At 52.5% G+C, this 23,869-nt stretch overlaps 3 protein-coding genes across 6 annotated transcripts; 1 reads left to right on the forward strand and 2 right to left on the reverse strand.

Moving 5' to 3' along the window:
* Positions 1 to 8,113: 8,113 nt before the first annotated feature.
* Syngr3 (synaptogyrin 3) lies at positions 8,114 to 10,939 on the reverse strand. Its single transcript, XM_026385639.2, has 4 exons — positions 10,841 to 10,939; positions 8,894 to 9,131; positions 8,534 to 8,676; positions 8,114 to 8,448 (listed from the first exon to the last, which is right to left on the reverse strand). The coding sequence occupies exons 1-4, from the start codon at positions 10,937 to 10,939 to the stop codon at positions 8,239 to 8,241; spliced, it is 690 nt and encodes a 229-aa protein (XP_026241424.1). The 3' UTR covers positions 8,114 to 8,238.
* Positions 10,940 to 14,684: 3,745 nt separating this feature from the next.
* Positions 14,685 to 17,446, reverse strand: Gfer (growth factor, augmenter of liver regeneration). Of its 4 annotated transcripts, none has more exons than XM_026385447.2 (3): positions 17,171 to 17,446; positions 16,284 to 16,447; positions 14,685 to 15,423 (listed from the first exon to the last, which is right to left on the reverse strand). In XM_026385447.2, the coding sequence occupies exons 1-3, from the start codon at positions 17,429 to 17,431 to the stop codon at positions 15,261 to 15,263; spliced, it is 588 nt and encodes a 195-aa protein (XP_026241232.2). In that variant the 5' UTR covers positions 17,432 to 17,446; the 3' UTR covers positions 14,685 to 15,260. The 4 variants fall into 4 exon arrangements, with proteins under 4 accessions (XP_026241232.2, XP_026241231.2, XP_077658691.1 ...); XM_026385446.2 differs by having other exon boundaries at positions 16,284 to 16,480; XM_077802565.1 differs by having other exon boundaries at positions 15,265 to 15,418.
* A 4,499-nt stretch (positions 17,447 to 21,945) lies between these two features.
* Noxo1 (NADPH oxidase organizer 1) lies at positions 21,946 to 23,719 on the forward strand. Its single transcript, XM_026385300.2, has 8 exons — positions 21,946 to 22,011; positions 22,105 to 22,185; positions 22,332 to 22,407; positions 22,496 to 22,673; positions 22,810 to 22,991; positions 23,071 to 23,184; positions 23,296 to 23,413; positions 23,494 to 23,719. The coding sequence occupies exons 1-8, from the start codon at positions 21,946 to 21,948 to the stop codon at positions 23,717 to 23,719; spliced, it is 1,041 nt and encodes a 346-aa protein (XP_026241085.2).
* The last annotated feature ends 150 nt before the right edge of the window (positions 23,720 to 23,869 follow it).

Genomic DNA, 23,869 nt, shown 5'->3' on the forward strand with positions numbered 1-23,869 from the left:
GTTGCTCAGTAGTTAAGTGCTCTCTGGTACCTTCCCCCTCAAAAAAAAAAAATTCCTGCTCAAGATGGGTCTTAGCTGTGTTTCATTCAGCCAGAGGAATCTTTTTTGTGTGTGTGATGCTGGGGATTGAACCCAGGGCCTTGTGTATGTGAGGCAAGCACTCTACCAACTGAGCTATATCCCTGGCCCAGCAATTAGGAATCTTTTTTTTTTTTTTTTTTAAGAGAGAGGAGAGAAAGAGAGAGAGAATTTTTAATATTTATTTTTTAGTTCTCGGCGGACACAACATTTTTGTTGGTATGTGGTACTGAGGGTCGAACCCGGGCCGCATGCATACCAAGCGAGCGCGCTACAGCTTGAGCCACATCCCCAGCCCGCAATTAGGAATCTTAATCTTAGAAAATAAATGTGTTTAAGACTAAAATTCCAAGAGATGGGTTCAGAAGCAAGCAGAACCAGTTGGGGAAGATCTCCCTAGGACGATATGGCAAAGGATGGAACCGAGGAGAAAGGAGAGCCCATGGAATGGGGCTCTGGAAGCTCAGCTCTAGGAAGAGTGATGAAAGGGAACTTTGGAGAGATCATGACAGCTTTCCCAACACTGAAGAAGGGGAAAAATAACCAAGCACTGAGCAGGATGAATACTTAAAATTCCACATCTGGATATATCAGGTCTCCAATGATGATGATTAAAAAGAACACAGAGCCAAGCATGGTGGTGCGCAAAAAAAAAAATTACACAGAAATGGGTTTCATGGTCTAGAAAATATCAAGATAACAATGTACATTGGTCTATTTAGTATGATATTGCTGTACCAACAAGGGAGGGACTAGGAGAACAGTGAGAATGCAGTCACAGATCCATGCATTTATAAAATCCTTTATTGGGGAAAGCTGGTATTATAAATCAGTGGGGAAGGATGCTCTTTAAGTTACTGAGATTGAATTTTTTTTTTTTAAGAGAGAGAGAGAGGAGAGAGAAAGAGAGAGAGAGATTTTTTTAATATTTATTTTTTAGTTCTCGGCGGACACAACATCTCTGTTGGTATGTGGTGCTGAGGATCGAACCCGGGCCGCACGCATGCCAGGCGAGCACGCTACCTCTTGAGCCACATCCCCAGCCCCTGAGATTGAAATAACTGGACTTGGGCTGGGGATACAGCTCAGCGGCAGAGCACTTGCCTCACATGTGAGGCACTGGGTTCGGTCCTCAGCACCACATAAAAATAAATAAAGATATTGTGTCCGTATAAAAAAATCTTTTTTTTTAAAAAAAGAAATAACTGGCCTTTCTTCAGTGGATAATAAATTTGTAATGATGGGCTGTGGCTCAGTGGTAGAGCGCTTGTCTATCATGCATGAGACACTGGGTTTGACCCCAGCACCACATAAATAAATAAATTAGGTAGATACATAGATAAAGGTATTATGTCCATCTACAACTAAAAAAAAAATTTTTAATTATGATAAAAACAGCAGTTATAAGCTGAGTTAAAGGTAGATTAGAGTTCTAAATATGAAGATCCCAAATTTTAACATTTTAGGAAAAGGAATGTGCACACCCACACCTACTTTATGTGCACAAGCTGTCCCTGGCAGGACACATGGGGCCCCCAAGACAGGGGAGCTGTTGTCAGGGATGGTGGGGACATATTTCATCCCTCTCCATTCAGACGCTGTGGCATGTATATGTATTAACATTCTAGAGGGAATTAAAGGACTGAGGATGTGGCTCAAGCAGTAGCGCGTTCACCTGGCATGCGTGCGGCCCGGGTTCAATCCTCAGCACCACATACAAACAAAGATGTTGTGTCTGCCGAAAAATTAAAAAAAAAAAAGCTTAGAGGGAATTAAAGAAGCTGGAAAGTAGTTTTCCATTTTTTAAAACTAAACATGCACTTACTGTACAACCCAGCAATTACACTTTGGGGCATATATCCCAGAGAAATAAAAACTTATGCTCAGTTATACAAAACCTCGTCCCTGTCATAGCAGCATTCTCTGTAACTGCGCTAAAACTGGAACAAACCCAATTCACCCTTCAATGGGCGAATTGTTGAACTGTTGTGTACATCCCTGCCATGGAATACTGAGCAATTAAAAGGAGCAAATTACTAATATAGACAATTTGATGGAGCTCAAGGGAATTATGCTGGGTGAATAAAGCCCATCTCGAGAGGTTACCAGCTGTATGATTTTATTCATGTAATGTTCTTAAAATCATAAAATTAGTGGTTTCCAGAGACTGGGGCAGAGGGGAAGCAGGACTCTGGAGGGGAGCTCAAGGGAGCTGGGCCATGATACCAGTGCTGTACCGTGAATGTGGGTGTGGTTATATAGTTGAGAAAACAACTCAGAACCACTGACATGTGCAAACGCAGATGGGTCCCTGTAAGACTGGTCACCAGTACCAGTTCTCTGGACTGCAAAGGTCAACAGCAGGCTCTGTGGCTACACTGCAGCAGAACAAGATCCTCCCATGGAAAACTGGACAAAGAATGCCCAGGAGGGGCTGGGGTTGTGGCCAGAGGTAGAGCAGAGCTCAGCTAGCATGCATGAGGCACTGTGTTTGACCCTCAACACCACATTAAAAAAAAAAAAAATACAGGTATTGTGTCCACCCAAAACTTAAAAATAAATATTAAAAAAAAAAAAAGAGTGCACAGGAACTCACTGTGCCTTCCCTCCCTCCCTCCCTTCCTTCCTTCCTTCCTTCCTTCCTTCCTTCCTTCCTTCCTTCCTTCCTTCCTTCCTTCTCCCTTCCTTCCTTCCTTCTTCCTTCCTTCCTTCCTTCCTCAGCCTTATAGTTATACATAGCAATTGGGTTCATCCTGACAAACTCCTACTTGCATGATTCTCCCCATTCCCTCTCCCTTCACTGTACTTTTCCCCTTTGATTTTCAGTGAATCTATACTTATTTCCAAATAAAAAGTTTGGAAAAAAAAACATTTGTAAAACAACATTAAAAATAACATGAAGGGCAATTTTGGAGATGACCTTGGGGGGTTAGGAACAACCTTGTTAGGGCTGTGAATAATCAAACCATGAAAATGAGATTTGCACCCACAGTTAGAATTTCTATAACAGCCTTACAGTCCCAGCGGGGAGGATCACTTGAGCATAAGAGTTCAAGGCCAACCTGGAGCAACACTGGAAGACTCCTACCTCCAAAAAAATTTTTCCCCATATGACAAGGACAGCAGAATGAAACTCAAGGAACATAACATACCAGGAGATGGTTGCACCCAGGCCACCAGGATGCCCCTGAGCTTGCAGGGGTTGCCTGGGGCTGGGAAGAGGTGGCTGTAGCTTTTGTTTACATTAAAAGGGGCTGGGGTGTAGCTCAGTGGTGGGGTGCTTGCCTGGGTGCTTCTGCAAAGCCCTTGGTTCAATCCCCAGCACACACACCCCTGGACTTCCTCAGACCAGAAGCGAGTCACACTTTCCAGTCCTACACCTTCCTGCCCCACCTGAGACCCTCAATATCATCCATCCAGGTATCTATCTGCCTCCTAGAATTGCTCCCTGGTGACCTCGTCCCTGGGGCACAGCTAGATGAATTCTTTTTTTTTTTTTTAATATTTATTTATTTATTAGTTATTGGCGGACACAACATCTTTGTTTGTATGTGGTGCATGGAGAATCGAACCCGGGCCGCACGCATGCCAGGCGAGCGCGCTACCGCTTGAGCCACATCCCCAGCCCCAGCTAGATGAATTCTGTCAGTCCCACTGACCCTTAGTCCCTGTATGGACAGTACAGAATGCCACAACTTCCACCTCAGTCATTGTGTGATCTGCAACCCACGCCAATGGTTAAACCTCACTGCAGGATACCTATGGGGAGAACTCCCACCCCTAATGACAGCATTGGCCCATGGGAACCCTTCCTTCTCTCCATACACTTAGGCATGCTGTGTCCCCAGAACGTGCAAGTAATACGGTCTTTATTTCCATCATATGACTTCCCTAACTTTTGAGATGGTATTCTTCACCTTAAGATCCTAAAATAAAACAGAGCAGCTGGGCTGGGGCTCAGCGGTAGAGTGCTTGCCTTGCTGAGGGCCATTACCAAGTAGGTATTGACGCATCGTAATCCTTGCCAGTGTACCCCATGTTAAATGGACTTGCCTTGGAAATTTGCTGCGACCTTGCTTGTGTGCTTTAGTAAGATGACCCTGCTCAAGGTGATCGAAGGTGGATCCAGATTTGAGGAAGTATCCTGCAGGTTTGAGGAAGTATCCTGGTCCTTGGGTTTAGGGTGTTCCCGGTTTAAGGCGTTTCCCGGTTTAAGACAATAGGGGTTTTAGGGAAGTTGAGGTTGAAGATTATTGCTGCTGGGATTAGGGTGTTCCTGCTGCTTGTTTCTGTTGAGTTCTCGTGAGATTAAAATGGGATTTGGAAAAAGCCTCATGGAGTAGGTGAATTGTGAGGGCAGAACGAGACTGCCCCTGAACGTGTGTGGAGGCTGGTGTGAGATCGGGAATAAAGAATTGCTGTTTCGGGGCTGGGGATGTGGCTCAAGCGGTAGCGCGCTCGCCTGGCATGCGTGCGGCCCGGGTTCGATCCTCAGCACCACATACCAACAAAGATGTTGTGTCTGCCAATAACTAAAAAAAAAATAAATATTAAAAAATTCTCTCTCTATCTCTCACTCTCTCTTTAAAAAAAAAAAAAAAAAAAAAAGAATTGCTGTTTGAACCTACAAAGCTGTGGTGCCTCCTGATTCTGGTGCCCCCCAAGACATCGGCATTGCCTAGCACGTGTGAGGCACTGAGTTTGATCCTCAGCATTGCAAATAAATAAATAAATAAATAGAATACAGGTATTGTGTCCATCTATAATTAAAAAAATATATATTTTTAAAAAGAGAGCACCAAGTGCAGTGGCACACACCTATAATCCCACTGACTCAGGAGGCTGAAGCAGGAGAATCCCGAGTTCAAAGCCAGCCTCAGCAATAGTGAGGCACTAAGCAACTCAGTGAGACCCTGTCTATAAATAAAATACAAAATAGGGCTGGGGAATATGGCTCAGTGGTTGAGTGCCCTGAGTTCAATCCCTGGTATCAAAAGAAAAAAAAAAAAGAGAGAGAGAGAGAGCGAGCAAGTGCTCAGAGCCCATGAACACTGGGATCCTTCTAGAATAAACCCTGGAGAAACAATGACCCTGAGCAAATCAGGAGCTCCATGCAGTACTGTCTTCAGACAACCAAAATGCTGGGAACACCTGGCAACCATCTGTGAGCAGACAGGGCGAGGACCTATCATAGAGCTGGAGAAGGATGGGCCACAGCTAAATGTGACAAAGCAGACACTCCCCAAAATACACGGGAGGTAAAAAAAAAAAAAAAGTGTGCAACATGGTATGCTGATAAAAACCCCAAATGGTATATTTTTTGTGAATGCACATACAAAGTATTAAAAAAGAAAGGCAGGTTTCAAAAGGGTAGCATCGCTGGGGATGTGGCTCAGTGACAGAGCACTTGCCTGGCATGTGAAAGAACTTGGGTTCAATCCCCAGCACTGTTATCAATCAGTCAATCAATCAATAAGCCCAATAATAAGATTTTTTTTAAAGTGTACCATTGATCCAAAAGTTACCATATGACCCCATAATTCCACTCCTAGGTCTATACCCCAAACAATTAAAAACAAAACTCAATGGATATGGATATGCTCACCAGCACTATTCACAACAGCCTAATCGCCTAAAGATGAAAATAACCTGAGTGAGGGGCTGGGGATGTGGCTCAAGTGGTAGCGCACTCGCCTGGCGTGCAGGAGGCCCGGGTTCGATCCTCAGCACCACATACCAACAAAGATGTTGTGTCCGCCGAAAACTAAGAAAAATAAATAAATATTAAAATTCTCTCTCTGTCCCCCTCTCTCACGAAAAAAGAAAAGAAAAGAAAAAAGAAAATAACCTGAGTAAGCTCAACAAAGGTATAAACAAAAGGGTCCGAATGTTACGCTGCCATAAAAAAGGAGCAAAGCACCAAAACCTGCTACAGCACGGGAACTTGAAACAACACTCAAGAAGCTGGACACAAAAAAAGACAAATATTATGTTTCCACCTAATGAGAATAAACTAGGTAAACTCATGGAGATGCAAAGCAAGCTAGAGGTTACCAGGGACTGCAGAGAAGGGGACTAGACAGTGACTTTTTGATGGGTACAGAGCTCCTGGTAAGGTGATGTAAAAGGGGGCTGGGGATGTGGCTCAAGCGGTTAAGTGCCTCTGGGTTCAATACCCAGTACCAAAAATAAATAAATAAAATTTAGGCTATATTCTCTCTCTCTCTCTCACACACACACACACACATGTGTACTCACACAGATGCACATGCAAATATAGGCCAATTTCTTTTTTTTTTTTTAAAGAGAGAGAGAGAGAGAGAGAATTTCAATATTTTTTAGTTTTTGGCGGACACAACATCTTTGTTGGTATGTGGTGCCGAGGATCGAACCCGGGCCGCACGCATGCCAGGCGAGCGCGCTACCGCTTGAGCCACATCCCCAGCCCCTATAGGCCAAATTTCTGAGGCATGGGGGAGAGAGACTGTGTGGAGAAGACATGGAAATGAACTTGAGCTTCAGCAGTAAAGTCCACTTTCAAAGAGGGACTTGTGTCCCAGGAAGTACTGCTTTTATAAGAAAGGATAAGGCAGGTGCAGTCCTGTAATCCCAGGGACTGGGGAGATTGAGGTAGGAGGATCCCAAGTTCAAAGCCAGCCCCAGCACTTAGCAACTTGGCAAGACCCGTCTCAAAAATAAAAAAAAATAAAAAGGGCCACAATTGAACCCCTAGGTTCAATTCCTGGTTCAAAAAAAAAAAAAAAAAAGAAAGAAAGAAACGGGGGAGTCTCCCTAGCACCCCAGCATTCCAGAGACTGCTGTGAACAGCAGGCTTCCACCCGGACCAGTGCGATCCACTGGAGGGGTATGGACCTGAGACTCCAGAATCTGCTCCTCCTCCTGCTCCCTCCTAGCCTCTGAGTCCTGGTACCCCCCAGTCCTGGCACCAAGAGGAGCAGGGGCTAGAAACTTTGCCAGGAGTGTAATGATTCTAGGAGCAACCAGATCACGGTCAACGCATTTACAGTCTTTATTGTAAAGAAGTTGCACTCAGAACATGAGACACCGAAAATACACAACCATGGATTATTCTTTCATAAGAGGAAGGGAGAGATCCATATATACAAAAATTGTAAACATGTTCACTTAAATATTCACACATAATTTGGTCTATGCTACAATGTACAGGGTTGTCACTCAACTGCAACTCCCGAGGGAGGCATCTGTCTGTAAGAATGAAATATGGCAACGCGTGTGGTTTTGATTTAATGTGAAAAGCCAGCTTCAAGCAATGCATGAGTAGGCAGCTACACACAAGGACCCCCATCTGGGGCTGGGCCTTACATAGGGTGCAGGGTGGGAAGGAAGGGTCTGAACCAGGACGCAGGGTAAATCAGTTTGCAGGAATGGCTGTTTCCAGGGGCACTGTGGGCATATGTGACCTCTCTCCTTGTGAGATGCTTTTCTTGCCCAGCACCCAGGTACCCTGTTCCTACCCCTGGGCTAAAGGGTTTGTACCCAGCTCCATACATAGCTTTCTTGTGCCTTCCTGACCAGAACTTCCTATACCTGGGCAGAGGCCACAGAGAGAGGTGCAGCTTGTGGAGCACTATGAGATGAAACCTGTAGAGTTGACCACAATCACAACACAGACAGGACTAGGCTGGTCAAGTGAGCCTGTGAGAGGAAATGAAGGGAGGCTCTGGACATGACAAACCACCACAATAGGAGCAAGAACAGTCACTACCCACAGGGACCTGGGATGCAGAACAATAGCCACCATCCCTGGACTCAGGATGGGCCAGTGTCCCTGGTCCTGTACAATCCCTGCACTGAGCTGTGGAGGGCAGCTGGACCTCTGAATTCAGAGTGGACAGTTGAGCTCCCGGTCAGTTGGTCCATGAAGGGAATACCTTCTCTCCCAGGACAGTCCACACCAGGCCACATTGTCTCCTTTTCAGGACCTTAGGCCTACAAGAACTTGATGGGGACAGCCCCAGGCACTCCAGGGGTGCTATCCCCTCCTGGATGGCGAGGCCCACAGTGGCCACCCCTGCTGTCCCTGGTGCTGGGCCTCTAGGACTCCAGAGAGGCCCCAGGAGGACTTAGGACCCGTGTTGGTGGGGTGGCCTTCGGGCCCTGGTCTGGGATTGTCAGACACTAGTAGGCGGGCACCTGGTACCCTTTGGGACTGGTTTCCAAGGTCTCGGTGAAGGGTGGGCTCTGGTAGGTCTCGGTGCCCTCCACACCGCTGCCCACCGGGTAGCCAGGGTAGGCTTGACCGGCCCCAGAGCCCAGCTGTTCTGTAGCGAAGAGTGACATGTCGGTACCCAGGCGGAACCGCTGCAGGGCCTTCACGGTGAGCGCCACCTGGGCGGGGAGCCGGGGTTGGCAGGGGTCAGCTGGGGCCTGCCAGGACGACCCCCGCCCCTCAGCCCAGGAGGCCCGCACTCACCCAGCTGAGGATGGAGAAGAAGCTGAAGGCAATGGCTGCTCGAGCCGCGTCCCCCGCCTGCACTGTGCCTGGCCCGGGTGCAGTGCGCTGCCACTGATTGGTGAGGAAGCAGAAACCCACGAACCACAGGAAGGCCCAGAGCCCTGCGGGCGGCCACTCGCGGTCAGGCGGCGCCTCGCCAGGCCTGCGCTGGGTCACAGGACCGCAGGTCCTGCCTCCACTCACCTGGGAACCGCCCCGCCCACCACCCGCCGCCGGCCCCGCCCCCGAGCAGCCAGCCTCGCTCTGGAGCAAGCCCCACCCCTCAGGGAGCGGCTCTCCCCGCCCCGGGCCACGCCCTTTCTGCCAGTCCATGCCCACCTGAGAAGCCCAGGTCCAGCAGTACAGCGCGGCGGCGGTCGCGGACGCTGCTGATCTGCTGGAAGCGCACGTCGAGCACCAGGAACGCGGCGCAGGCGAGGAAGGCCCCGAGACCCAGCGCGACGCCGAAGCGACAGGCACCCGCGTTCCCGTTGAAGACGCAGCGCAGTTCCGGGCCGCTGTCCGCGTTCACGTAGCCCTCGTTGACAATGGGGCCGAACACCGCGATAGAGAACACCTATAAGCAGCCGAAGACTCTGAAGGCCCTGTGCCAGGCCCCTCCCTACAGCCCAGATCCTGGGCTTCCGCCACCCACCGCCAGCACCCACACCTCAAGGCCTGCTCCAGCATTCCCCCTGAAGCATGGGGCGCATATTTCCCACCCCTCACGAATTTAGTAATTACTGGCTACAGGAACCATTAGTGAGCATCTAATAAGTCCTGGCACTGTGTTAAAAGTGCAACTTTGCATACCTTTGCTCACTGAATTCTCTAACCCTACCGAGGTGTCATTATCCTTATCACTTTTATAGTTGGGGAAACTGAGCTCCAACAGGTGAAATGATTTATCTACTAGGGTCACATGGCTCATAAGAATCAGGGCTGACACACAACCCGGCTTCTCTGTAAGGATGGGGCCCCCCAGAACCCATTTGAAAGTGTGGAAACAGGAGCCATTACTGGATGGTGATTCCAGGGCTGCATTTGTTAGAAGGGATAGGGAGGAATGGAGCCAGGAGAGGGTGGTTGTGGCTAGAGGGGCAGCTGGCCCCACAGTGAGGCCTGCCCTCTAGCAGGCCATAAGGGGTAAACAGGCTGGTGCCGAGTTCTGGTCTTGTTCAGTACCAGAACTCGGTTCCAGCAGTGGTGGGCACTTGAAAGAGCGAGGAAGGCCCCCATCTGTGATCATTAATTTTACTGATGAGTTTTTGGGCTCAAAGGGTGACCCCACTGACCTCTGGGGTTAAGTCCAACTTCAGGACCTCCTCCTGCCCACCAGTTGGGAGAGGCAGGTAGGAGGTGGACCATAATCATTTTAAATCAGACACTGTTCTTGGGCTCTGGGCAGCCTGGGTTTTCGAGAAAAGATCTCCCTTCTCAACTTCATCATTTCACTCCTTTCCCGCCCCAGTTCTGAGGGACCTGATGAGGGGGAAAAGCCGGGGAGAAGCCTGGTTCTTGCTTCCTGGTCTGGTCAGTCTCTCCACCGGGAAGTCCAGGGGCCCCTGCCCCACCCCGGGCACCGCCCTCCTCAAAGACAGGCACGGAGGTGCGGCAGGCGCCAGCTGGACAAGACCAGAACTCGGCACCCACCTCCCATCTCTCTTCTCTTGAGGGCGAGAAGCAGCAAGGCATGCCCCAGTGGGCTAGACTGCCCCCAGTTGCTCCTCCCGCACCACCTCCAGGAAGCCCTCCAGGTGCAGAGCCCTTTCCGGTTGCCCCAGCCCTTAGTAACCCCTCCCTCAACTCACAGCTGGATCTGGGGCCTGAGAAGTGTCGGGTCCCTTCAAGGGGGCCTGGCGGATGTGTGTTGGGGGGAGAGGGAGGCTCCTGCAGCCCCTTCTTCCAGCCAAGCCTGGGCTGAGCGCTCAAGCCCCTTGGCAAAGCTCGTTCCCACCCCTGTGCCCACTTCCAGGTCGTGGGAACAAGAAAAACCGAGAGAAGGCTAAGGAAGGGGGTTGGAGTCAGACCAATGGAGAAATCGGGGGTGGGGGCAACCGGCGGTGACCTCTCAAGGTCCCTCAGTCCCTACCAGCCCCTCCCCCGCCCGCAGGTGGGCGCGCCCAGCCCGGTGACGTCACCCCAACCTGCGGCGGGGGGGAGGGGCCGGAGGCAGAGGAGGGTGAGGGGTGAGGGGCGAGGGGCAGAGTTTGGGTGGGGGTACCTCGGACGCGTGTAGAGGCGGGGCCCGAGACCAGAGCGGGAGGCTGGGCAGGGGCCACTCACCCAGGACGCGACCCGCAGCAGGGTCTGGGGCCGCCGCGCAAAGCTCACAGGGTCCAGGGCGGCCCCCGCGCGGCCCGCGCCGAACGAGGCGCCCTCCATGGCTGGCCCCGGCGGCCCCGCGCCCCTGGCACCCTCTGTCCGTCTGTCCGGCGGGCCCAGCCCGAGGCCGCCCGCGGCTGCTGCCGAGGATGCTGATGCTACGGATGCTTCTGCTGCCGCCGCCGCCGCCGCAGCTGCTGCCGCCTCCCGGGAGCGCGCGCCGGCCACGACGGGGGCGCGCGGGGCGGGGCCGAGCCAGCGCCCCCCACCGGGTCCACGCGCGAGGCCTGAGGCCTGAGCCCTTGCTTCCGTCCGCCCCGCCCACCCTTACTTGCGTGACCGGGTCCGAATTGGAGACATTCTCTGGGGATTGACCGCCAGGTTCCCATGGGGCAAGGGGAGGCTGGCACTGGTCTCAGATTTTGCAGTGGCTGGGAGGATGAGCCAAAGGACAAGGATTTGACCCTGGTCCTCTGAGCAGAGAGACCTTTGGTGAGTGCGAAAGGGGAACTGAAGCCCAGCATCTTACTTCCTGGCCCTGTTCCCAGAGGACCAGAGATAGTTAAATGGGGTCCTTTAGCGAGACACCTGCCCCCGCCATTGGCACCTAGCTTCTCTTTCTGAAGGTTCTAGCTTCCCTGACAGGGACTCCAGAAGAGAGCTTGTCTGGAGGACAGTGCTGACGGCCAGCATGCCAGGGTGTTGAACATCTCTGCTCCTGCCCTTCTGCAAGAGCCCTCCTAACACCTAAGTCTCCCTCATTGACCTGTCACTGAAGTACTTACTCTAGTTGAGGGCATGGAGAAGTAGCAGAAGGGGTGCTCAGGCCAGCTGGTGCCTCCTTGTCCTGCCCCTAGTAGGTCTCCCACAGATTCCCAGCTCAGTGACAGGGCTCCTTCCCTTGTGTTCCTTCCAGACCAGCCTGGCGGGAACCTGAATGACTTCTATGTTGCTGGCCTGAGTGGGTGCCTTTCCCTGGACAAACACCCCCTAATGGCAGAGGCCATTCTTCCCTCCTGACCCTCCTGTTAGGGGGTCTAGAATCTTATGGAGAATCAAGTTTGCAGTGGGGGTCATGGAAAAGCCTCCCAGTCACCTGTTTCTGGTCTTCTGGGACCAGGATCAGGAATAAGCAGTCTCTGCTGACTGAGCAGGTACAGTGCCAAGTGCTTCATTCATCCTGTGCAGGTAGGAGTATTAGTCCATTCTTCAGAGGGCAGTGTGGGCCACTGTGTCTGGATGTTACACTGTATCCAGACCTGTGGGAGACACCTGTGCTGAATGATTGGCATCTGCATCCAGTCCCACTCTCCTGACTGGCAGGCAGCAAATAGTCCTGTGTTCTCTATTTCCCTATCTTCCTCCATTGCTTGTGTCAGCACCCAAACATGCTGTACTTTTTCGAAAAGAACCTACCACTTCCTTGCCTTATCCCAGCCCAGCAGCCAGGACTTCAAAAGGCACATTACTCTATGCCATTTCTCAGCTTTTGTCCCCATTTCCCTCCAGTTGCTTCCTTTAGCAGTAACTTGAGTTGTCATCTTCTGCTTTCAATACCTGTCTTTCCTTTTCCTCTGAAACCGAATATAATCAAGCTTCCAACTACATCTGGACTGAAGGTGGCCAGTGACCTCCATCTGCCAATCCTAGGGGAAAGTTTGATTCTTCCAGTTCCTCCCTCCAGGGCACACTTCTTTTTTTCTTTTCTTTCTTTTTTTTTTTTTAAATATTTATTTATTTATTAGTTATTGGCGGACACAACATCTTTGTTGGTATGTGGTGCTGAGGATCGAACCCGGGCCGCACGCATGCCAGGCGAGCGCGCTACCTCTTGAGCCACATCCCCAGCCCCTCTTTTTTTCTTTTCAAAACAGGTTCTCTCTAAATTGCTGAGACTTGGCCTTGAACTTGAGATCCTCCTGTTTCAGCCTCCTGAGTCACTGGGATTACAGGTCTGCACCACCACTACCTCCAGCCAGGAAGCACTTCTTAAAGTCACCTTCCTCTTATGCTCCCGTTACATCATGGGACCATTTCTTGGGGTGTTGGGGATAGAACCCAGGGCCACAGGCATGCCAGGCAAGCACTTTACTACTTAGTTACATCCCCACTATCACAGGCCCTTCTTGGCAGCCCTTTTTGGGCCCCTCCTCTTGCTGGACCTGTGTGACCTTTGAGCCTTAGGGACACAAGGTGTGTTCCTTGACTTTTCTCCCTCTTTACTGGCCCCTTTTCTGTAACAGCTCTCAAGTGCCATTAGAAGCCAGAACCTGCCCTTGCACAGGTTCCACTTGTCTTGGCCTGGATGCCCTTGAAAACAGTCTGAGGCAAACTGACATTTTATTAGGAGGTGAAATTCTAGGGAGGCCAGTTAGGGAAAAGGGGAAGTGAGGCAGGGAAGAATGGCACATAAGTGTCCTGAGCTGACCATAGTTTCAGCAGGAAACCTGAAACTGGTTCCCAGCACATGTGCATGTATCATTTCTTTGTTGCCTTGGCAAATGACAGAGAAGCTCCATGCCTGGCAGAGGAAGGAGGAGCAACATCTCCCACCTCCTTTGACACTTGGCCTTTGGGTAGTACCTTCAGAAGCCTGCTGCATCTCTTCCCCTGAAGGCACAGAAGATTATGCCACAGTTGGCCCTCAGGGGTGAAGTTGCCTGAGGCTTATGATTACTGGATCTGGTATCTGGCTGTTCCAGTTGGAAACCAAGGGTGGAGCTGAGCAGATCCAGGGAAGCCCAGAGCTGGGACCAGGTCCCACAAGACTTGCCACACACTCTTAGCCATCTCCATTTTACTGACGTTGAGCATCTCCAGCTGACCTGGCCAAACCCTGAAGCCCATCTCCTTTAGCTCTTTTCTCACCCTGGGAATTCTCTGGCTCTACCTTCCAATATATCCAGCATTCTCTTCCTCTCTGAGGAGCCTCCCTTCAGCTGGTTTCCTACCTACTTCCTTGCCTTATCCAGCCCAGCAGCCAGGACTTCAAAAGGCACATTACTCTATGCCATTTCTCATCTCTAAACCTTCCAAGAGCTTTCGTCATAGGGGCTGGGAGTGTGGGAGGCCAACCTTACGGGTGACTGAGTTACACTCCCCAGCTGGGTGCTGAGGCCCTCAGTCACAGAAATGGGTGTGTCTTCCTACAGCCCCATGGGTGAAGCTATGTTCACCTGTTCCTTTGTAATATAACCCCTTGCCCTGTTTAGGATAGAATCTTCCATGGAAGTGCCTTGTGTGTGTCCCCTCCTTACTGTGCCCTTGGGTGTGGCCTACCCAGGTGTCAGTCAACCTGCTGACAGTGGACATCATGAAGATAGACTCAGCCCCCTGAAACCTGACCCCTTGCCTCATTTGAATAGCTTCTCCTCAATAAAAGGGGTCAGCGTGCTCTCGCTCTCTCTTTCTGCAGACCCTTAAGGTCAGAGGAGCCATCACAGCTACCCCAAAGAAAAAGGTATTTGTGTCTCTTGTGTGGTTATTTTGTGCAGCCCAGTTTAACTAGAGTGACCCCTGAGCCTTTTAGTCGTGAGAACAGAAACCCGGCATGGGAGTACATGCCACATCTTGACTGGGGCTCTTCAAGACTCTATGCCATCTGGCCTCACTGCTCCTCAGCTACTCTGGCTCCCTTCGCCCCTGCCACTGGGGCCTCCCTGCTATTCCTATAATAACCCTGGCCTGCTACCACCTCAGAACCTCTCCCTGCCAGTCAGGAGGGCCCACCTGAGCATGGGAGGCAACAGCAGGCCCTGTCCCCCCTGTAAACCCCAGCACAAAGCACACAGACACCGAGTCCTCAGTCAGTTCTCCAGCATTTTATTTTGGTCTCATTCTGAGGAAGCTGTCCCCAGGATCCCCAATGATGGAATCTGAGAAAAACTCTGCCTGGGCTCCTCCCTGTGGGGACTGAGCACAGAATTGAGCTCAGCCTCAAGCCTTTTCCTACAACAGCACAGCATCACTGAGGCCACAGCACTGAGGTGTCCACAGCACACAGGCACAGTGGGAAGGCAACAGCCTGGCCTCCAAGAATAGGAAAAAGAACCCGTCAGACCCACTGCCCTCCTGTGTGGGGACTAGGTCCAGAACTTGGAGTGGATGGGAGGCTGTATCCTGAATGGCAAGGGGCAGTGTGGGCTGCTCCTGACCCCCTTACTTGCAGCTCCATGGGGCCTCAGGGGGAGGCCACGGGGTGCCTGCAGCAAGCACCTTCACTTGTATACTAAACTTGGAGGGGCTGCATTCTGGGGACCACCCAACTGAAATACAACAAGCTCCGGCTCAGAGGCACTTTAATCAGCACTTCATCTCTAACCAGCCAGGCTGCGCCCATAGGCCCTGTCTGGCCACTCCATGGGCTCTGGCTGGCCATCCTCTAGTCACAAGAGCCATCCTTCCAGCCGTCACGCCAGCGTTCATCCACCTGGGAGCAGTCGAAGACAGGCTTGCCCAGCTTGTGGTTCACTTCATTGTGCAGACGGCACAGCCACTGGGTGAAGGTTGCCCGGGTGCGAGTATCTGGCTGGTTCTTGCCTATCCTGCAAGAGGGAGCACAGGAAGGATGTAAGGAGGAAGTGGCTGTTCTGCTGTCAGTGCTAAGGGAGAGGAGGTGGGGCACTGCTGTGAGCTACATTTGGGAGTGCCCTCATGCTCCAAGAGGTAGGAATTCTGAGAACAGAGCTGACCAAGAGGTTTCCTGAATGCAGTGGATTTCCAGGGCTGCTCCTACACCCACCCAAGGAGCTTGGCAAAGAGCCTAGAGGAAGACATTAAAGCACAGACCAGGTAATTTTACAATCTTATAATAATAAGGCCGCTTCACTGGTGTCTGACCCCAGGCAGTGTGTGGAAGGGCAGGGCAAGGCACAACCGCAAAACTGTTGCTTAGCACCTGTGGCCTGGTACCCCAAATCAGCAATACACCTTTTTAACTGTTTAGGTGTCAAACAGCAAGGACAGCTATGCCCCACACATCTAGCCTAAAAATGCCTACGGGGGAACAGGCTCAGACTCTTGGGGGCCTCAGTGAAGAAAATGTGACTCTTGGAAGCAAAAGCATTAGGCTCTCAAGGTCTTAAAAATAGCAATTCAGCTCCTGAAGTTAGGCAACCTAACTAACCTGGGGGAGCATCCAGGAGTGTTGGGCAAGGGACAGGCCCTACGGAAGCCCTTCCCAGGAATCTGGCACAGCTGTATCCAGCAGTAGATCCTGGCAGTCTGGCTTTAGAGAAAGGAAATGCTCACATGACACATTCCCTCCCTGTTAGTAGCACCAGCTCCTAGGCAACCCTCTGCCACCTCTGCCCTGTTTTCCTAGGCCCCTCTCTATGACATCAGCCAGGGGGCCCAAGCTTCAGTCCTAAGGCACTGTTGCCTGTAGGCAGCTGTCGAAACTCACCTCTTCCTTATGTCTTCAGCACACTCCTCACACGGGTAAAACTTGGAAAATAAATGTATGAACTGGGCCATGTCTTGCTGCTGTTCTGGGGTGGGCAGGTCCGGGTAATGAGCAGCAAGGGTGTGGAGGAGAGCCCAGCTGTGGCGACCCAGTTCCTCGCGATCCTGTGGACAATCCTCCCTAAACTTGCTGTCCCGCTGCAGAAGTAGGCCGACCATAGGTCAGTTCATTCTACCCCAACCAGAAGCCCATAAAGCTCCCCCTTCGATTCAGCTCAGCGGTGGTGCACTGGCATAGCATGCGCAAGGCCCTGGGTTCTTTTTTTTTTTTTAGGTGCTTTTATTTTTTTATTTTTATTTTTTTAAATATTTATTTTTTTTTAGCTTTAGGTGCACACAATATCCTTATTTTATTTTTATGTGGTGCTGAGGACCGAACCCAGTGCCTCACTCATGCCAGGCGAGTGCATACTACTTGAGCCATATCCCCAGCCCCTTTTTAGGTGCTTTTATATCTTTTATTTTTATTTATTTTTTATGTGGTGCTGAGGATTGAACCCAGTGCCTCACGCATGCCAGGCAAGCGCTCAACCACTGAGCTACAACCCCAGCCCCGGCCCTGGGTTCTTAACCCAGCAACGCAAAATAAAGAAATTAGCTCCCTCCTTTTCAACACCAGCCAGCAGCCCAGACTCCAGACAAAAGCCCTGCAGCTGATTCGGCCCTCCTGCTGCAGACAGCTCAAAGTTCAGGTCTACCTGGGGGTGGGGGCAAAGTTTGGGCACAGCCACGCCGCGGGCCCTGGGCCCTCGAGGTCTGGCAAAGGCACCCGAGAACAAGGTGTGGGCCCAAAGGCCAGGGCTGGGAGGTCGCGCGGGGTATCTGCACCTTCTGCTGCGTCCGCATCCACGTCTTGAAGTCCACGCAGGCCCGGCACTGCTGCCTCCGCGAAGCGCCCTCCGCGTCCTGCGACTCCGGGTTGGGCGCCGCGGCCGGCGCTGGGGCCGAGGCGGCGGCATCTCTGCGCCCCGCGCCGCGGCCCCGCGCGTCGGTCGCCAGGTCGTCCGTCACCTCGGAGCGCGCGCCGCCGGGCAGGAAGGAGAAGAGGCTGTCGCGGCAGAACCGCGTCTGTTTCCCGGGCGCCGCCATCTTGCCCGCGCACAGCCTGCCGGGCCAGCCCGGCCTCCAGATGGGCCTCCAATTCGGCCTCCAGGCCAGCGCGCGCGCAGCCGCCAGCGCGCGCCCGCATGAGCTGGGGGCGGGGCTCGGGGAGGTGCCGGGGGCGGGCCCGGGGGCGGGCCCCGAGGCGGGGGCGGGCGCGGGCGCGGGGGGAGGGGGGCAGGTGCTGGGCGCCGGGGAGCCGGGGGGCCCGGCGCGGGAGGGAGTGGCGGCGGAGGGCTGGGCGGGGCTAGGCGTCTGCGCTCTGCTGGCGCCCTTGGGCCTCCCTCCCCGGCCCGGGACTGGCGTGTGCCTTCCGTGGCGGCGCTCGCGCTTCCTCCAGTAGAAGAGCAGTGTAGTGTGGAAGCCGCGCCGTGTCCGCGGCCGCGTTGAGCTTTCGGGCTGGGGCCCAGGCGAGGTCCGGGATGCGGCCCGCGTCGCCCCCATCGCTTCGCTCGGACCGTCCGGCGTGCCTGCGGCCAGGCTCTGTGCCCTCGGCCGAGCGGGGCGCCCATCCGCCGGGCCTGGCGCCGGGCAACGCGTGGCGGGGCATGACCGCACAGAGGTGGCGCGCTAGGGCCCGGGCTTCGGCCAGCGTCACGGCCACTAGGCCTTGGCGACGCGGTGTTGGGCCGCGGCCTCGAGTCCGGAAGCGCCTGCCTACTGTCCTCCGCATCCTATGGCCTGGTTAAAGGTTGCTTTGGTTTGCTGTACTGGATACTGAACACAGGCCCTCTTGCACGCCAGCGCTGAGCTGTACCCCTGCCCTTTTCATTTAGTGACAGGGTCTCCATAGATTGGCCAAGCCAGCCTCGAGCCTGCGATCCTCCCAAAATTTCAGGAGTGCACCACCGCGCAGGGCTTGCAAGAGGGATTGTTAAAACAACTTGGCAGCGGCCTCGGATATTCCCTTATCTCCATGCGTTCATTTGTTCATTCCACAAGTATCTGCAATACCTACTCTATCCCAAGCACTGATCCAGGAGCCGGCAGGATCCAGAACAAGGTGCTGTTCCTAACCTTCTTGGCTTACAGTTTAGTGACCAAGACAGGAAAAATTCAAAGAGTCACACCAATAAATGTTCACTTGCAAACTGTGTGGTGGACCATGCATGTTGTGTGGGAAATATGGAAAACCTCCCTGAGGTGGGGACCCTTAGGCAGAGGCCTGACCGGTGAGAAATTAGCTGAGCAGCCCCTTCGAGGACAAGCCTGGGATTTTGGCATTTTGCAGGAGAAGAAAGGCCAGCAGAATGGGCCTCTAGGGAGGAGGAGATTGAGGGAAATCTGCTGGTGGGCCAGGGTCAACCAGGTTTCTTGTTGGCTGTGGTGGAATTGAGACTTATTTTAAAAACCAGTGGGAAGGTGCTGGGAAGGTGCTGGATGATTTGGCGCAGGGCACTTTGATCTGAACTCATGTCTGTTTGACAAAGATTGGATTTCCTTCCTCCTTTTCCTCATCATCCTCTTTTTTTTTTTTTTTTTGGTGGTCCTGGGGATTGAACCTAGAGTCCTCTATCACTGGGCTACATCACCATCAGCCCCTTTTTATTTTACAATATGTCTTGCAGGATTGAAGGGCACTATGCTATTGAGCTGCATCTCCAGCCCTTTTTTATTTTTAGACAAGGTCTCACTAAGTTGCCCATGCTGGACTAGAACTTCAGTTCCTCTGCCTCAGTCTCATGAGTTGCTATGATTATAGGTATGAGCTATGATGCCCAGAGGAGAATGGATTTCTTAGAGGTGATGGACCCCTTGCCATCCACAGTGATGGGAACTGTTATAGTTATCCAAATGAGAGAAGGTAGGGGCTATAGGGAAGAAAAAGGGGAGAGGGTCTGTAAAGGTACGGCGAAACGTCGGAGGGAGAGACCACCCAAGAGACTGACTCCATGCAATTGGCAAAAGGGGATTTATTAGGGATCCATTCCAGGGCGCTGGGACTCTGTGCTCACTCAAGAAGGGAGAGCAGCCCAGAGCCCCGAGCAGAGGTTCAAACAGAGCTTAAGTACACTTTTTGGGGAGGGCGGGAGGCTTTGCATACATCAGAACAAATCATCATGAGGCGTGGGGAATTTGAACAACAACTCTGAGACGTGATTGGCACATTCATTGGCGGGCGAGGGTGATTGGTCATTCGTAAGCGGGTTACACATTCAAACTGACGAACTGCACAGGCCCTAGGCTAAATGGCCAGTAGGGCGTTGTTTTAACTATCTCAGGAATTTCAGGTTCTGGGTGTAACAGAGGAACTTAATAATACCTAATCTTTTACATTCAAGCTTTCCAGCTTAGAAACTTTACCCTTTCAGGTCCAAAGTTGGTGGGAGTGTGCAGAAGGAGGGCCTCAGAATCCCTCAAGGTCAATGGCTGTGAATACTCCACACTTCCCCAGCTTCTCTGTTGTGTTCCAGGATGTTTTTGAAAAATCTGGTTACTAAAGACAAGAATGCTGGCTGAGGATGTGGCTCAAGCCTGCCATGCGTGTGGCCCGGGTTCGATCCTCAGCACCACATACCAACAAAGATGTTGTGTCCGCCGAGAACTAAAAATAAATAAATAAATATTTAAAAAATAAATAAATAAAATAAAGACAAGAGTGCTGAGACTGAAGAAAGAAGCAGACAAATCTATGGCCGAACCACCATGAATGTACCTGATCTCCAATCTAGGAAGGTAAGTGGGGTCAGGCCTGCTTAGTTCTTGGATGGGAGAATCCAGGATTTCACAAAGTGAAGTTTGTTAGGGACTGACATAAAAAGCAAGACAGGAGGATTCCCGCACCCTCAGACAGAGGAAAGGGTTTAATATCCAAGACAGCAAAGATAACCCAAGTCCAACTTGAATGTATCTGGGCTGTCTCAAAAATTTTCAAGCATTTAAGAGATAGTCCAGGCCTAAGTGCCTGGCAGGAAACAGATTGGTTTTTTTCCTGGTGCTGGGGATAGAACCCAGAGCCACTCTTATCACTGAGCTACATCCACAGGCTTTTAAATTTTTTTTGAGATAGGATCTCATGAAGTTACCCAGGCTGGCCTTGAATTATAATCCCAAAGATGGGATTTCAGATGTGTGCCACCATGCCCAGTTTTGTCCATTTTAATGATTTCGTTAATCCTGTAGGATTTGGAATATATGACAGTGTTGTGGGGGAGGAAAGATGGAGTTAATGACCAAGATGGCTGTAGTCACGTCAAGCTGGATTCCTACACAGGGGAGCAGGAGCTATCCTACCCTGGACCCCACCAGGCCAGCATGCCCTCAGCTGAGGTTGAAGGGAGGGTGACAGCCGAGCTGAAGGCACTCTGCCACTGTCACATATTCATTGCCTGGGCTAAGACTAGGGAAGTTTCCAGGGGTTCAAAAAGAGCCCTAGTGGGATGGACACATAAAGACCCTTTATTGAGGCCAAAATAGTTTCATAGAAGGATAACCCAGAAACTAAATCTCTGGAGGGCCTGGAGTAGGGGAATCCTGATGCCAGCACCAGGAAGAACCTCTGTGCTTCAGAGTGGGTCAGGCTCCGGAAATCTCCACAATAAGGAAGCAGCCCAGAGAGGTGAGGTTCCTGGGTGAGCCCTCTGTCCAGGGATTATAGGGCTTCCTCCACCCCAGCTGATAGGGAAATAGGCCTGATGACAGAGATGATATTTACAGTAAGTTGTGACATGGATTCAGAGATGGCTCTCAAAACAGTCCTGGTGACCACTTCCCCAACACTCAAGTGAAGTCACCAAAAGATGGACTTTCTTTATCTTGCCCCAAGTCTCCCCACTGTAAGAGAACCCCTGGGCTTTGGCTTATGAGGTCTGTCCCTCCCTAAACCTATTCAGAGAAACTCATAGTAATTATCCATTTATCTTAAGTTTCCTCTTATGACTTGGGAACATGAAGACCCTTCCTTCTCCCACATTAAAATTAAGCCAGACGGGGCTGGGGATGTGGCTCAAGCGGTAGCGCGCTCGCCTGGCATGCGTGCGGTCCGGGTTTGATCCTCAGCACCACATACCAACAAAGATGTTGTGTCCGCCGAGAACTAAAAAATAAATATTAAAAAAATAATAATAAAATAAAATAAAATTAAGCCAGAGAATGCACTTGAAGCCCTAAGCACTGGGGTCCTTGATTCCAGACTACAACTGCAGAGCTCCACAGGTGACTCAAAGAGAGGGCTATTGGGTACACCCTGGGAGGGGAGAGGCCGAGTGGGCCAGGGGAGGCGGCACTTTGATGAGTCAGACTCAGGAGGGAGGGTGCCAGGTGGCGGTCCTTTTTTCAGGTTTTGTCCCCTCCCCGGGCCACCCTCCTTCCCGCCTTGGGCTTGGGAGACCGCCAGGAAAGCGGAAAGACCTGGGGAGAGGTGTGGCAGCTCTGCAGAGACCTGGCTGAGAGCACCTGTGGGAATTCCCCTCAAGCCAATCTTCCGGCTGCTGGAGCCCCCTGAAGGTCAGGTAGGCGGTGCGATCCTGCTGCTCTCCGGAATCACGCCAGGCCAGCCAGTAATGGCTAGCCCTAGGCACCCGTTGTCTGTGCGCGCGGTGGCTCTGGTGCAGGTGCAGCGGCTCCAGGTACGACCGCATTGGGTCTCCACTAGTCCTAAGGGGGAGGAGAAGCTGGGGGTGTCAGGCCCAGCTTCCGAGGTACCCACCTTTCCTCCCTAGACGTTCTCCTTTTCCGTTCGCTGGTCTGATGGCAGCAACACCTTTGTGCGCAGGAGCTGGGGCGAGTTCAGACAGCTCCAAGTAAGTGACCTGGGCAAGCGGCCTCCGGGCAACCACCAGAGACCCTTCCTGCTCGTTTTGGGCTTCCAGCCCTGTGATCCCCGAGAGGGACCCCAGCTTCCCAAAGACTGTGCTCTGGTAGTCTCATGTCTCCCTCTTCCCTGCAGAAGACCCTCAAGGACACCTTTCCCGTGGAGGCGGGCCTGCTGCGGAGATCTGACCGCATTCTTCCTAGTTTTCCTGGTGAGGCCGGCAAGGGTCCCAGGGGAGTGGGGAAGGCAGAGCCTGGCTCAGGACGGGACACCACAGCGCATACTTCTTGTGCCCACAGACATACCACTGCTAATGCGAGGGGGGCGCACGGGCCGCGGCCTAGCACGCCTTCGGCTGCTGGATACCTATGCACAAGCGCTGTTGGCCACTGCTGAGCGGGTATCTAGGAGCCTGGCACTCACCAACTTCTTTGCACCGCAACCCCTGGACCTGGAGCCCGTGCTGCCTCCTGGAAGGTGCCTAACCTACCCCCACCCCACCCCCACACACCCATGTTGGCAAGTCCTTGAAGAGGCAGGCCTGGAGGCTGTGTTGACTGGTTAGGGTGTCAGGCCCATTCCCAACACTCAACCTTTGGGCTACCCTTCTCAGCCTGGTGATCCTGCCTGCCCCAGAGGAGCCTTTATCACAACCGGCCAACAGTCTTGCCATCCACAGCCTGGAGGCTCAGAGGCTTCGCTGCCTGCAGCCCTTTCGCACCCAGGATACACAGGGCAGGCCTTTCCTTGCAGGGGCCCAGGAAAGCCTGGATGTGCTGCTGCGACACCCCTCAGGTAGGGCCAACAGGAACCCATGGCCTTCTGAATCTGAGTGGACATTAGGATCTGATCCCCTCCCTCACCTCTCATGCAGGTTGGTGGCTGGTGGAAAATGAGGACCTACAGACAGCCTGGTTTCCAGCTCCCTACCTGGAGGAGATGGCCCTAGGCCAGGACAAAGAGGCAGGCCTGAACCTGGGAACCATCGGTATGAGCCCAATTCTTTTCCCCACCAGGCCAGAGTGTGCCTGGTGCCCACAGCAAGGTAGGATTCTGATTGCTGCAGCTTCAGTGACCCATAAATAACACTCATCCCCAGGGACCCAGTTCTGTGCTTCCCGTGCCTATGAAGGCAGCCGTGATGATGAGCTCTCAGTGCCTGTGGGGGCACGAGTTCGCGTGCTACAAACTTCAGACCGTGGCTGGTGGCTCTGCAGGTGTGCAGGGGAAAGACTTTGGTGGGCCCAGAGTGGCAGGGACACCCCACTCCCTGACCAAGCCCTGTCTTCCTTTACAGATACAGTGGCAAGACCGGTCTGCTCCCAGCAGTGCTGCTGCAGCCTGAAGGGCTGGGTTCACTCCTGAGTGGGACAGGGATACTTGGTGAGGACACGGCAGAGGAGGCCACTACTACTCCCCCTGCTGTGCCCACCCGCCCACCATTGAGTGCCATCCAGAGCCGCTGCTGTATCATTACCCGCAGGGCACTAGGGAGGGCTCCAGGACCCCTGGGCCCTCCTTGAGTGTGTATATGACCCTGCCAGGAGACTTGCCATGTACTCTAATAACAGTCCTGGGCCAGATGATCCAGACCCAAAGAGTGGCTGACAGTAGTTCCCCAGCACTGGATAAGTAAGGGTGGATGAGGGTGGGACTCCCAATCTGGCAGGTCA

This window comes from Urocitellus parryii, chromosome 9 (genome assembly GCF_045843805.1).
Source record: "Urocitellus parryii isolate mUroPar1 chromosome 9, mUroPar1.hap1, whole genome shotgun sequence".
Classification (NCBI taxonomy): Eukaryota; Metazoa; Chordata; class Mammalia; order Rodentia; family Sciuridae; genus Urocitellus; species Urocitellus parryii.